General features: G+C 47.4%; 1 protein-coding gene across 4 annotated transcripts in view; it reads left to right on the top strand.

The window, feature by feature from the left end:
* Positions 1–14,250, top strand: part of ELMO2 (engulfment and cell motility 2) — a 417,013-nt gene that overhangs the window by 305,804 nt on the left and 96,959 nt on the right. For 3 of the 4 annotated variants that reach the window (XM_085619393.1, XM_085619394.1, XM_085619395.1), the window contains 2 exons: positions 8,859–8,894; positions 14,163–14,213. In XM_085619393.1, coding sequence (XP_085475519.1) covers positions 8,859–8,894; positions 14,163–14,213 — 87 coding nt within the window. The remainder of the gene's footprint in view (positions 1–8,858; positions 8,895–14,162; positions 14,214–14,250) is intronic. The other variant, XM_085619396.1, reaches the window with a different exon arrangement.

Genomic DNA, 14,250 nt, shown 5'->3' with positions numbered 1-14,250 from the left:
CCGAGCCCAGAAGTAGGTCCTTGTTGGTATTCCCACTACTTTCTGGTTCCCAAGAAGGGCAAAGGGGGCCTACGCCCTATCTTGGACCTCCGGAACGTCAATGCCTTCCTCCGGAAGGAGAGGTTCAAGATGTTGACTTTGGCTCAGGTTCTAGCTGCCCTAGACCCTGGAGACTGGATGGTAGCGTTGGACTTGCAGGACGCATATTTCCACATCCCCGTCCTGCCGGCCCACCGGCGTTACCTGCGGTTCACGGTGGGTCCGGAGCACTTTCAGTTCACCGTGCTCCCCTTCGGCCTTACCAGTGCCCCTCGGGTGTTCACGAAAGTGATGGCGGTGGTCGCAGCTCATCTGCGCAGATCAGGGGTTCCAGTCTTCCCCTATCTCGACGACTGGTTGTTGAAGGCGGGCTCGCCCCAGGCAGTCGTCTCCCACCTCCAGACTACGGCGGATCTCCTGCATTTGCTGGGGTTTTCCATCAACGTGCCGAAGTCACACCTGAGTCCCTCTCAGAAGCTCCTCTTCATCGGAGCGGTTCTCGATTCGGCGCAGTTCCGGGTCTATCCGCCGGAACAGCGGGTCCGGGATATTCAGGCCCTGATTCCCATCTTTCGGCCTCTATCCTGGGTTTCGGTCAGGCTAGTGTTGCGGCTTCTGGGGCTGATGGCCTCCTGCATCCTACTAGTGCATCACGCCAGGCTGCGCATGCGGGCTCTGCAGTGGGACCTGAAGTTTCAGTGGGCCCAGCATTACGGCAACCTGTCCGACCATGTCTTGATCTCGGAGGCCACTGCACAGCAGTTGCAGTGGTGGCTCACAGACCGCGATTGGGTCACAGGCAGGAGCCTCTCCCTTCCCCAACCGGAGCATGTTGTCGTGACGGATGCGTCCCTCCTGGGATGGGGTGGCCATATGGGAGAGGCGGAGATCAGAGGCCTCTGGTCTCCGGCGGAGTCTCGCCTCCACATCAACCTGTTGGAGTTGAGAGCGATCCGACTTGCACTGAAAGCCTTCCTTCCCTCTGTCAGGGGAAGTGTCGTGCAGGTGTTCACAGACAACACCACCGCCATGTGGTATTGCAACAAGCAGGGCGGGGTGGGGTCGTGGACCCTTTGTCAGGAGGCTCTGCGCCTCTGGACGTGGCTGGAACACCAGGGCGTCACCCTAGTGGTTCAACATCTGGCGGGCTCTCTGAACGCCAGAGCGGACGAACTCAGCCACCGGTGCATGATGGATCACGAATGGCGTCTGAACTCCGAAGTGGCGCAAGGTCTCTTTCAGCAGTGGGGAGAGCCTTGGTTAGATCTATTCGCCACCGAAGAGAACGCGCAATGTCAGCAGTTCTGCGCGTTGGAATTTCCAAGGCGGCACTCGCTCGGCGACGCTTTTCGTCACGAGTGGAGTTGCGGTCTGTTGTACGCCTTTCCGCCTATACCACTTCTGCCCAGAGTGCTGAAGAAGATCAGGCACGACCGGGCCCAAGTCATCTTGGTGGCTCCGGATTGGGCACGAAGGTACTGGTATCCCGAGCTACTCAGTATGTTGACCGATCCTCCGATACGTCTGCCCCTTCGGGAGGATCTTCTGTCGCAGCAGCAGGGGACGGTCCTCCACCCGAACCTGTCCAGCCTCCACCTCCATGCGTGGAGATTGAGCGGCGGCAGTTGATGCCATTTGACTTGCCTCCTGAAGTCTGTGATATCATTCTGGCAGCCAGGTGTCCCTCCACAAAGACGGTATATGCCTGCCGGTGGAACAAATTTGTGGCATGGTGCACAGCAAAGGCTGTGGATCCCCTTTCCGCCCCTCTTTCTGAGGTTCTCCTCTTTCTTCTTTCTTTGGCCCGGCAGGGCTCTGCCCTGGGCACCTTGAACGGTTATCTTGCTGCCATCTCTGCCTTCTTGCGGCTTCCTGATCAGCCTTCTCTTTTCAAGTCCCCTCTTTTCAAGTCCCCTGTAGTTACACGCTTTCTAAAAGGCATTACTCACACGTTCCCTCCTGTCCCTTTTGTAATGCCTCAGTGGGACTTGAATCTTGTTCTCACATTTCTAATGTGCGCTCCCTTTGAGCCTCTTCATAATTGTCCTCTTCGTCTGCTGACGCTTAAGACTGCTTTTCTGGTAGCCATCACCTCGGCTAGACGGGTGAGTGAGCTCCAGGCTTTATCATCAAAGCCTCCTTTTCTCTCTGTTCATCCGGACAAGGTTGTCCTTCGGCCTCGTCCCTCCTTTCTTCCGAAAGTGGTGACCCCCTTTCATCTTGGGCAGTCTGTCACCTTGCCCACCTTCTTTCCGCCTCCGCATCCTTCCAAAGAGGAAGAGAGGCTCCACCGTCTGGACCCAAAACGTGCGCTCTCCTTTTACCTGGACCGCACTAAGCAGTTCCGGGTGGACGACCAACTTTTCGTTGGATACGTGGGTGCTAAGAAGGGGAAAGATGTGCACAAACGGACCAGCTCTCGGTGGGTCGTTTTGTGCATCAAAATTTGTTATTCCTTGGCAAAAAAGGACCCTCCTATTGGGCTGCGCGCCCATTCTACTCGGGCCACGGCGGCTACTACTGCTTTGGGACGGGGTGTCCCTTTGCAGGACATCGGTCAGGCGGCAACGTGGGCTTCGCTACACACGTTTGCCAGGCATTATTGCCTTGACAGCCGAGTCCGGAGGAATGGCTTCTTCGGCCGTTCTGTCCTCCAGGACTTTCTGGTGTGATCTTGGTTCGCAGACCCACCACCGGGGATGGTATTGCTTGGGTATCTATTCTAAGGTGAGGAATCTAACTAACGTGTTTCTTTCAGATGAACAAGTTACTTACCTTCGGTAACGATGTATCTGTAAGAAACATTAGTTAGTTAGATTCCTCACCGACCCACCCATCCTCCCCGTTCTGCGAACTGACATCTAGGGTTAAGGTTATCCTTTTCAGGCCCCTAGATTTTATTTTTGGCACCAGTGTCGGTCTTTGCATGGCTCTGCGTTCCTGGCGCGGACAGCTATGTACAAGAACTGACGTCAGCGCGCGAGGGCGGCGTCTAAGTACTCCGACGTCATTCCGGCGCACGACGCCGACGACGGACGCGGACCCGCACACGACTCCTAGCGACGCGCAAGGGGTATTGCTGACGAAAAATCTTCCGGATCCAGTCTGACGCCTGGGGATATTCTAAGGTGAGGAATCTATCTAACTAATGTTTCTTACAGATACATTGTTACCGAAGGTAAGTAGCTTGTTCATCTCTTCCGCTACTGGTATTGTATCCAGATAGTTGTAGTCCTATTACCCCTCATTAGTGCCTAGCCTTGTTTGGTTTATTGATCATTGAGTGGAGGGCGGCTTGGCACATACCCTCTGTAGCTCCTGATTGTAATGAGATCTGCTCAGCAGACAGACGCAACAGATCCACGAGTGGGAACTTCACCCGTAGGTTCTTCACCCGTTCTTTCAAATGTGGGGGCATCCACAGATAGACCTATTCGCCACCCACGAAAACAAAAAATGCCCAAGCTTCGCCGCCAGATACCCACACCCATTGTCCAAAGGCAATGCGATATGGATGAACTGGTCAGGCAAATTTGCATACGCCTTTCCAGCTCTCCCACTAATTCCATTAGTGGTGCGAAAGCTACAACAGCACTCCCTCACACTCATTCTAGTAGCTCCAACATGGGCCAGACAACTGTGGTACACCACGCTGCTGGAACTCTCGGTATTGCCACACCAAAAATTACACCTCTCACCATGCCTCCTAACCCAGAACCATGGAGAGATCAGACACCCGGACCCAGCTCAGCTCAACCTTGCGATCTGGCTCCTGAGATCCTAGAATTTGGATACCTTAACCTTCCCCCCGACTGTATGAATGTTATCAGAGAAGCTAGACGTCCTACCACTAGAACCTGCTACGCTTCCAAGTGGAAAAGATTTGTTGTTTATTGCCATAACAACACAATCAACCCTCTAGACGCATCCATACAGCACATCATATGCTACTTACTACATCTACAAAGATGTAACCTAGCATATACATCCATTCGGCTACACCTCGCAGCAATTGCCGCTTACCTACAAAACAGACAGCACCTATCACTTTTCAGAGTGCCTGCCATTAAAGCCTTCATGGAAGGCCTAAAACGAATAATTCCCCCCAGAGTGCCACCCTCACCTGTGTGGAACTTAAATATAGTGCTCACAAGGCTAATGGGTCCGCCCTTTGAACCCTTGCATAAATGCGAACTGCAATTCCTCACATGGAAAACAGCTTTCCTTGTAGCTATCACCTCCCTTAGAAGGGTCAGTGAAATACAAGCACTCACTATACAAGAACCTTTTCTCCAAATGCACCCGAACAAGGTTTTCCTATGTACCAACCCAAAATTCCTACCCAAAGTTATCTCACCCTTTCATCTAAACCAATCGGTAGAATTACCGGGTTTTTTCTCGCAACCTCAAACGGTTGCAGAAAGGGCTCTACACACACTGGATGTTAAAAGGGCCTTGCTTTACTATATCCAGAGAACACAACCTTTCAGGAAGACAAAGCAACTGTTTGTCTCTTTCTCTCCACCTCATAAAGGCAACCCCATCTCTAAATCAGAGATAGCTAGGTGGATTGTAAAATGCATACAGATTTGCTACCACAAAGCAAAACGCACGCTATCTGTTCCCCCTAAAGCCCACTCTACAAGAAAGATAGGGGCTTCTATGGCTTTTCTAGGGAACATCCCATTAGATGATATCTGCAGGGCAGCTACATGGTCAACACCGCCCACTTTCACTAAACATTACTGTGTAGATGTGCAAACCAAGCAACAAGCTAGTGTGGACCAGGCTGTACTAAAAACACTATTTCAAACCACTGCAACAGATACCGGTGGTCGCCGCTAAGGTTCGGAACTGCTATATAGTCTATGCAAGTGTGTAATCTGCAGCTCATATGCCTCGAATGGAATATGCTACTTACCAGTATGCATCTGTTCTTGGCATGTAGAGCTGCAGATCTATACACGCCTCCCTGGCTACCTGTATCTGTTCCAGTCTATCTTATTTAGATACAACACACATGGGTTTCTTCACTGTTATTACTACGCTCCATCTTTCCCTGTTGGCGAAAAACAATCTGAGGATGGAGCCGAAGCCCATGCGCAATACGAACCAAGGGAGGAGTCACCAACCTCGTGACTTCCAAAGACTTTCCAAGAGGAAAAACAAACTGCAAACATCCGGGCCCAACACCAGATGGCGATCTATGCAAAAGTGTGTAGATCTGCAGCTCTACATGCCAAGAACAGATGCATACTGGTAAGTAGCATATTCCTTTTATTTTGTATTCATTTTAAATCAGTTCACAGTTTTTTGAGATAGTAGTTTATGACTTATGAAAAGGTGCTTTTTTGATTTGCTTAAAGCTGTAGTGCTCTTAACCCCTTCGGTGCTCATGACGGAATGGTTCCGTCATGACCCACGGTTGAGCTGTGCTCATGACGGAACCATTCCGTCATGACCACACCCGCGCAAGATTCCGTCAGCACAGCGGCGGAATCTGCGCAGCATCGAAGGGGTTAAACGAATTTGCACAAACGCTTGGCATGTTTTGCTTTTTGAGTTTCATGTAAATCCATCTGGGACATATTTAAAGGGGCGTCAAAATTGTGAATTTGTTACCACTGTTTAATGAATCTGCTGAGATTTCTAAATATGTTACCAAATGAAGCCCAGTGCAAGGTTATTAGTTTCAATGAGTTCCTAAAATTACTAAGGGAAAAGGCAAATGGGTAGGTCAAAAATCTTTGATTTTGGTGCTGTATACCAGATCTGCACAAACCATAGCTTTGCATTTTTACCTTACTCCTGACAAATCTGTGCAAAAGTGGTCAGGAAATAACATGTTTATTTTTCTGTCAGAATGTCTGTTAGCCCAGTGCAGTGCCAGTTAAATGGTGAGGATGGAAAATGCTTTGATTTGTCAATACTCTGGCTCTATTTGATGAATTTTCAAAAAGGCCGAGATGACCGAATTGTGCTTAATTTGCAAACTGTCTTGTGCTGTGGGGGTTGGATGCATAGGCAGTTGCACACAGGACCTTGCTGCATTCCATCTCCTACCATGTTTGGTTGAAGGCCGGGTATGGCTGGGACTGGTTCATGGCCTGGCTGCAGGATATGTCTGGATCTAATCTGCGGTGGCATGGTGAGCAAAAGAATAATGGATTTAACCCAGATATCTTGACTGGGGGGTCAATGCATGATTTATTCAACATTCCGTCCATCATTAGTTTGCGTAGCACTTTTCACCCTAAGGGGGATGGGTATGCCCAGGCGTGGGTCCCTTGCTCACTGTGGCCCTGGATTTAAGCTAGCGTGGCTCATGATGGGTAATACCCCGAAACCGGTCCAAGGACCCTTGTCCAGAGAGGATCTGGCTTGGCAGTTCGGGCTGGACTGATCCCATGAGGAATAGGTTCAAGACTGATTTGCATATGGGTGGGTCTAAACTGGGGTGGCATGGCGAGCAAAAGAATAATGATTTTAATCCAGATCTCTTGACTGGGGGTGAATAAATGGTTTATTTAGCACTCTGTCCATCATTTGTTTGTCCAGTCCTGCATCCAAAGCACGCCTTGCACAACTGAAGGCTGTGCGTGGCAGGGGTAGGATGGCCGGGTGGATGCAGAGCCTTGCCAATATCCAATCTTCAGCCAGGCGCAGTAGGTTCTGGATGTTTGGTCAGTGGTGCAACATTCAACTGCTAATATTCCTTCATTTAATAATTTGAAAAAAACTCAAACTCATTGAAAAAACACATTTCAAGTAATGGTATGTTTCAGATAGTGCCAACACTGTAACTGTGTGAAACAAAACATAAGACGTTCACTAAATAACACAGTTAAAGTGACTTTATGGTGCCACATCAAATCCTGAAAACCCCTGAAATTCGTCCATTATGGTCCGCTACTGACCCATAACTGAAGCCTCCTAGTTCTGCTTCAGATTTTTCATTGAATACTTAGGACCTCATTATGAGTGCCCTAGATGTGATGGTGGTAGTACTGCATCACTGGATGTGAGCCTTCGAGGAGACCGCATTGACAGGAATTTTGCACCTTTAGAATTCCGGAGATAGGAGGAATTACAGGTGTGCTTCATAATTTCTAATCCAAAATTCCCATTACTTCTCCATTCACCCATACTTTTTCTGCTGGAGATTTGAGCTCTATTTGGCAGCCTGTGTTTTCGTGAATCTTGGAATCTTGATTGTGCTGGTAACTGTTGTGACTTGCCCTCTAAAAAGAGATACAATTTTTGTCTCCAATCCAAGTCTGTAGAAATCTCTGATGGGGCGTTTGCTCTAGTTTGTACCATTTGTACTCTTCCAATTGACTGTATTCTAGTGAAGTGCATTGGTAGACTCTTAAAAGAAGGTTTCAAGAATGGTCATGTATGCTGTCACTACTTGGTGGTAGTTGAGATTGAGAATTTCCACTTTCTCTTGATAATTGAGCTGATAGTTCTTTTTTTTCATGCTCATTATAGTACTGGATGGGTTGAATTTATGTACTTTTGATGACGGTATGTACAGAGGTTTTCCTTTGCCCATATTTCATAACCTGTATAATGAACTGGAAAGTAAGTCCCCTGATGATAACCGTGGTCATTTTATTTATTCACCTCTTAATTGTTCCTCTTCCCCTGTTTGTGATGATGGCAAAGTATTTCTCCTTTTCATGATAATTCTGTTGGACAGAGGCTCCATTCTCTAGTAAAGATGTTGCTTCATCTTACTGTCCGGCAAGGCACCACCGAGTGCGAACCTTGTGTTACCTTCTCAAATGACGAGGATACTGCTTGCGGGGGTGAATTTTACCGTTCTCTCACTGTGGTGGTGATGACTGTGTAGGGCTCCATCTCTCATTTGTTGATAATGGGGTTTTTACCCTTTCTATGTGATAAAGATGAATTTGCAGCCCTCTTTTCTATTAATGTCATGCAGCTCCTCTGCTTATAATGATAGTGATGAATTGCGTTTGGTTCTTGTCAAGATGGTGAAGGAGCTTTCCTTTTCCTTCCAACCACAATGATGCAGTTGGACTCGGTCAAGGAGTTTTCTCCCTAACTGTAAAGTGACTTTGCATCCTTTGATGATAACATGCAGATTTCTTTATTTTATCTACAATGGATTGAAGGGCTCTTACAGTTCATATGATGGAGTGTTTCTCAAAATGGCGAAAGCATTGATTTCTTTGGGATTGTAATGAGTGCGGTCATATTGTTTGATTAAATAATGGGGTGGATAGTTATCCCTCTTTCCGGGTTATAATGATGAGATGACAAATTCAAGGAGTCTGTCCTTCTCAAATGCGGAAGTGGTAGTAATATATCCTTCTTTATGAAATGATTAACCAGAAAGAGTTATTCTCCTTTGTGTTGTTTACTATGATACTATGTTTGTCATATTTTCTTTCCTCAAGATGAGCTGATAATTTCTACTTTTATTGACAGTGATCTGAGGGTCATTGTGTCTGTGAAACTACTGAAGAGTGTCTGCTTTCGTTTCTCATCAAAAGATTATTTTCATGGTTGATTGAATTGAAGGGTGCTAGGTTACTCCTCCACCCTCTTGACATTGTAATTGATGGTGACCCAGGATCTGTGCGTTTCTTGTTGGGCTACAGGTGTTGTACCTCAAAAATGCCCTTCCATTCTTGAAGATTTTGAAAAGGCATTTGATAATTATGAATATTGTCTTATTTACTAACCTAATCATTAATTTGCTGGCACTCTGTACCTTGTAACCCTGCTTGACTTGCCTAACACTGCTCTCTGCTTCTATTTGTGCTTTCTACATTTGACTTTACGATCAGGAGAAGCATCTTAACCCGCTTGACCTTCCTGTCAGTGTAAGTAACTTGAAGTGGAGAAGTAGCAATGCTTATAAATGTCAATAGAGTTGTTTTTGCCTTCTGACAGAATCGCAAGTATCAAGCCCCTTAACTCCCTAGTTTTTTTCTTGCACATAATACAAGATTTCCTTATGTCTTTAAAAAATGTGTTTAGAAACTGAAGTAAAGGTTTATCAAAGTTTACAGTTTTTAAATTCTTGATTCTTATGGATACTTCTAACCGCAGATTCCTCACCTTGTGAATATTCCCCCAGACATCAGACTGGATCCAGAAACTCAAAAGCAGTACTCGTGGCACCGATAGGTGGCATCGGTCAGTGTTGTTCTGCTCCTGAAGTGATTACTGGGGACACATACAAGTCTCACCCAGCCGCACAGTTTCTTTCTTTCTGCGTCTTCAGACACAAATGCGGAGCAGTACTCCTCTCATATTTGATTATTTTTTCCTCCCCAAATTTCTTTTACCACCATGCGAGGGAAATATGTTACCCCCCAAACCAACAGGGTTTAAACCTTTTAGGGACTGTTGCAAATTAATGTCTGTGACAGATCCCAATGAGGTATGCCTTTGGCGCCTGGAGTTATAGCACAACAGCGGGCCTGTGTTGACTGTGCCCAGAAGAGCCATATGGAACTGTTTGGCGAAACTCTTATCGACAAACATCGGAAGACACTCACCGTAACTGGTCGAAGTCAAAAAGATGTTCCAGGTCCCGCTCTCGAAGTCATTCCTGCAGCAGATGCTTCTTGCAGTCAAAGTCTATGAGTAAGTCTGAAAAGAAGCATTAGAAGTCGAGTTGGATTCAGCCCCTTCCTGCCACTCTTGAACTCCAGAAAGAGCGCAGTGGCATCAGCGTGCCTCTTGATCTCACTCTTTCACTCCTGAAGAGCTGATTCCGAGTTTGAGCTCAATGTAACTCAGATTTCCTGGTACGTCAAGGTAGTTTCAGCAAATAGAGCCCTTCAGGGAGTCCAGACTTAACATATTTGGCACGCTTCCAGATCCCTCTGGCGCATCTTCAGTACTCAAGGATCCACCGAAGCCTTCAGTTTGGGTCACACTAGTGAGTTCACCCCGGTGCCATTTGTGCCTCTTGAACCCATTTCAGGTTCCGCGCCACCTTTGGTAAGACTTTGGTTCCAGTGCCAGTGCCTCTCCCTGCGTGGTTCCTTTCACATCGACCCTGACACCAGAAGAGGAGCTGTTCCCTTATATTGGTCTCTGTCTCCTAGCTGGGTTTGACTTGACCTCTACTGATTCTGCACTTTGATTCCACTGGATTGCAGCTGATGGCAATCTTCGGGCTCCAATACCTTTCCTTTACCACACAGCAGAGCTCATACTGTATATCAGCTGTTTGGATCAGATTCAGTCAAGAACTACTACGATGAGGGGTACTTTGCCCCTCAAAACGATGTGGTATGCTGAATTACCGGATGCCAGTGGTCTGGACACTTCCCCGAAAACTGGTCCTACTACTGACGAGAGTGCCTATTTTATTATGCTTATGATGTATGCTGCAGTTGTCCATTACCTTCAGCTCCCTACAAGGGAGGTCAAAACTATTGTCCTGATGGAGGTTCTTCAGCCTGGCCAGGCACACACTGAACCTCTTACCATTCAATGAGGCCTTAAGGCATCCTCTCGGGCACTCGGGTAAAGCCATGCTGTGGGCCCCAATAAACGAACAGGTAGCGCTTTTCCACAGACTGGCACAGGCCTGACTTTTCAATGCAACATCCTTCTCCATGCATCCACCAGCATAGTCAACACTTAACACTTTTTCCACAACTGCGGACATCTTTAGCCTAGACCACACGGCAAGGTCAGGATGCTGTACAATTGGTCACAAGGTCTGGCCTCGACACAACTGACTGCATGGCTCGAGCAATGGTTACAAGTGTAGTGCCATGACTGGATGAGGTCTATGGGCTTCTTTGTGGGTGTTCAGGTATCTTTGAAAGACATGCCATTTGATGGCTCTCATCTTTTTGGTGAGAAAGCGGACTTGGCCCTAGAACACTTCAACGAGAGTCATGCCAAAGTGCATTCCCCTACCAGACAATTTCCTCCCCTGTTTAGCTGCTCTTGTGTTTACTCTGGGGGTTTCCAGTACTGCCAACACCAGACTTCACTGCCAGCACAGCAGTCTGCCCAGCCATTTCATGGCACCCAGAGGCAACGTTCAGAGCATCAGGGGCAACGTGCAGCTCCGCCCCTTCTCCATCCAACAACCACAACCGCAAAACCATTTGTATCTCAAAATTCACCCACCCTGTAGGAGGCAGTATCAAACATCTTAGCCGAGGGTGGCAAGACCTCACTTAAGCACATGGGACCTCCAACTTGCCAGACGGGGTTACAACCTCCCATTTCTTTCTACTATGCTGCACCTGCCACCTCCATCAACGCTGCTTACTGAGTGTTCTGGCCTCCAATGTAGGAACTGGGCTTTAGTCTCGCTGCTTCCAAGTGCCAAAGAAGGATGGAGGCCTTCATCATATTTTGGATTTCCACCCTCTCAACACCTTCATGAGGAAGGATAAATTCAAGATGCTCGAGCCAGTCCAGTTCTTGTCCTCCCGGAGACTGGATGGTAGCACAGGGCCTGCAGCAGATGTATTTCCATATTCCTGTCTTTTGGTCCCACGGTCATTACCTGCTGTTCAAAGTAGGGCAGGAGCATTTTCAGTTTGCAGTGCTCCCCTTTTGCCTTACTGGTGCGCCTCGCTGCGAATCTTCTGAGGTCAGGTATGCCAGTCTTCCCGTACCTTGGTGACTGGCTGTTGAAGACGTACTCACCTCGGATCATTGTAGACCACCTCCAGATGACAAGAGACTCTCCTAACATTGTTTGGGTTCACTATCAACATACCAAAGTCACACTTGACTCCTTCACAGACTGGGCTATCCTGGATACAATGTAGTTTCGTACCTTCTCCTCGGAGCGGATAGTTCACGGCATTTGGGCCAATGTTTCAGCCTCTGACCTGGACCTTAGTGAGAATGGCATTAGGGCTGCAGAGACTCTTGGCCTTCTGCATCCTGCTAGTCAACCACTCCAGATGGCACATGCATGCTCTGAAGTAGGAGATGAAGTCCCAGTGGGCCCAGCACCAGGGGAACCCATCGGATTACATCCATGTTTCAGAGGAGACTGCAAAGATCTGCAATGGTAGCTGCTTGATGGCGATTGGGCCAGTGGCAGATCCCTCTCCTTACTCTATCTAGAGCTGATGGTGGTCATCGATGCATCACTACAGGTCTAGGGAGGCCATTTGAGAGAGTTGGAGCTCAGAGGATTCTGGTCTCCAATGGAAATCCACCACCACATCAATTTGAGCGGTGGGCAATTTCGTTTTGCATCGAATGCCTTTCAACCATCCATGAAGGGGATGCTAGTACAGGTTCTCGCAGACAACACTGCCACCATGTGGTACGGGAACAAGCATGGTTGATTGGTGTCCTGGGTCCTGTGCCAGGAGGCTCTGTCCCATGTAAGTGACTGACTTGCAAGGGTATGTCTCTGGTTGTGAACTACCTGGCAGGATCTCTCAACACCTGGGTGGACAAAGTCAATCACTGATGCCTAGCAAATCACAAATTTTAGTTGCATCTGTAGGTGGTGCAGTGTGTTTTCCAGCAATTGAGATAACCCTGGCTAAGTCTTCTGGTCACTGCCGAGAACATGCAATGTCTTCATTTTTGTGCGCTAGAATTCCCAAAAAGGTGCTCTCTCAGAGATTCCTTCCACATAGAGTGGAGCTCGGGACTCCTGTATGCCTTTCTGCCTTTACCCCTCTTGGCTCAAGTTCTGACCGACCAAGTCCTCCAGGTTGCTCCTAATTGGGCCAGCAGTTTGTAGTTTCCATGAGCATCTGTCCTCCGATCAAGCTGCAGTTTCAGGAGGATCTATAGTTGCAGCAACAAGGCAGGGTCCAGCACCCCGGCCTCTGCACTATGCACTTCCATACAGGGAGAATGAGTGGCAGCATTTAGTCTCCTTCGATTTTCCTTCTGAAGTTGGTGGTATTCTGGCAGCCAGGCATCCATAAACGAAATTTGTGTTTGCTAGGCCCTGGAACAAGTTTGTAGATTGGTGCGGCACTCTTAAAGGTTTATAAAATGTTTCCTTCGAAGCCCTTCATGATGCCACCATGGGACTTGAATTTGGTCATCACTTTTCTTACGCCAATGCACAACTGTCCATTACATCTCTTTACCCTCATGTCAGCTTGTCGCATGAGTGATCTTCAGGACCTCTCTGCCTAGTCGCCTTATATGGCATTCTCTTCAGAGAAACAGGTGTTGAGGACTCGAGCTGAGTTTCTGCCAAAGTACCACCTTTCCACGTTAAGCAGGCTAGTACGCTTCTGACCTTATTTGCCCTGCCTCATCCCTAAGAAGAGAGGAGGAGAGACTCAATTGTTTGGACTCAAAGTTAGTTTCCAAGAACCATCGAGTGGTCGGTCAGCCCTTTTGTAGGCCTCTCAGGAGCAAAGAAGGGCAAGGAAGTGAAGAAAATAACCATCTCTCCGACGGAAGTCTGCATAAACATTTGCTGTGCGTTAGCTAAGAAGCAGCCGCCTGAAGGATTGAGTGCTCATTCCACTTGCACCAAGGCTGCTACAACTGCACTACAATGAAAAAGTCCTGTCCTGGATATCTGTCAAGCTGTGTGGCCATTAGAACACACACTCGCAAAGTATCCACGCACAGTACATCGGGGCAAGCTTCCATTTTCATGTTTCATTTTGGGAATGGTATATAGTGTCATGGCTAACTTTCAAAAGAAGTCACCTTAGATTTGAATCAAAGCGTTATCACGTGACTATGTGACATGGTCCCGGAGAAATCACGTTGTCCCACTATCCTGTTCACTCAGTTGCCAAGAATTCGGAGTGCCTTTAGGCAATTTATTAAACCATATCTGATATCCAAAACATTTTATTTATTTATTCTAGTTAGTGGGAATATGTATTAAAAGCATAGTATTTGCTCGTATCATTTTTGTATAGCTGCTGTTGGTTTAGAATTTTGCTGAACCCAAGTAAACCCGAAGCAAAGTTCAACTTATGTATGCATTGGTTGTGGATAGAAGATGGGAACACTAACTGCTCCTTTGTACTCTCTCATGAAAACTGAGAAATCTTGGGAACTCAATGCAAATACATATCTCTGTTAAAACGATGTAGAATAATTATTAGAAATTATTTAACATCTTGATTCATTGTGTGCTATGTTTGTGTTTGGTTTTATTGCAGGAGATGGCTAATGCTTTTGCACAGAAGCACTTGAGGACAATCATTTTAAATGTAAGACTTTTTCTTTGGTGCCTAATACTGAGGTCCT

This window comes from Triturus cristatus, chromosome 7 (assembly GCF_964204655.1).
Source record: "Triturus cristatus chromosome 7, aTriCri1.1, whole genome shotgun sequence".
In the NCBI taxonomy this organism is placed as follows: Eukaryota; Metazoa; Chordata; class Amphibia; order Caudata; family Salamandridae; genus Triturus; species Triturus cristatus.
The sequence above is the reverse complement of the archived record's forward strand: the minus strand, read 5'-3'. Positions and strand labels throughout refer to the sequence as shown.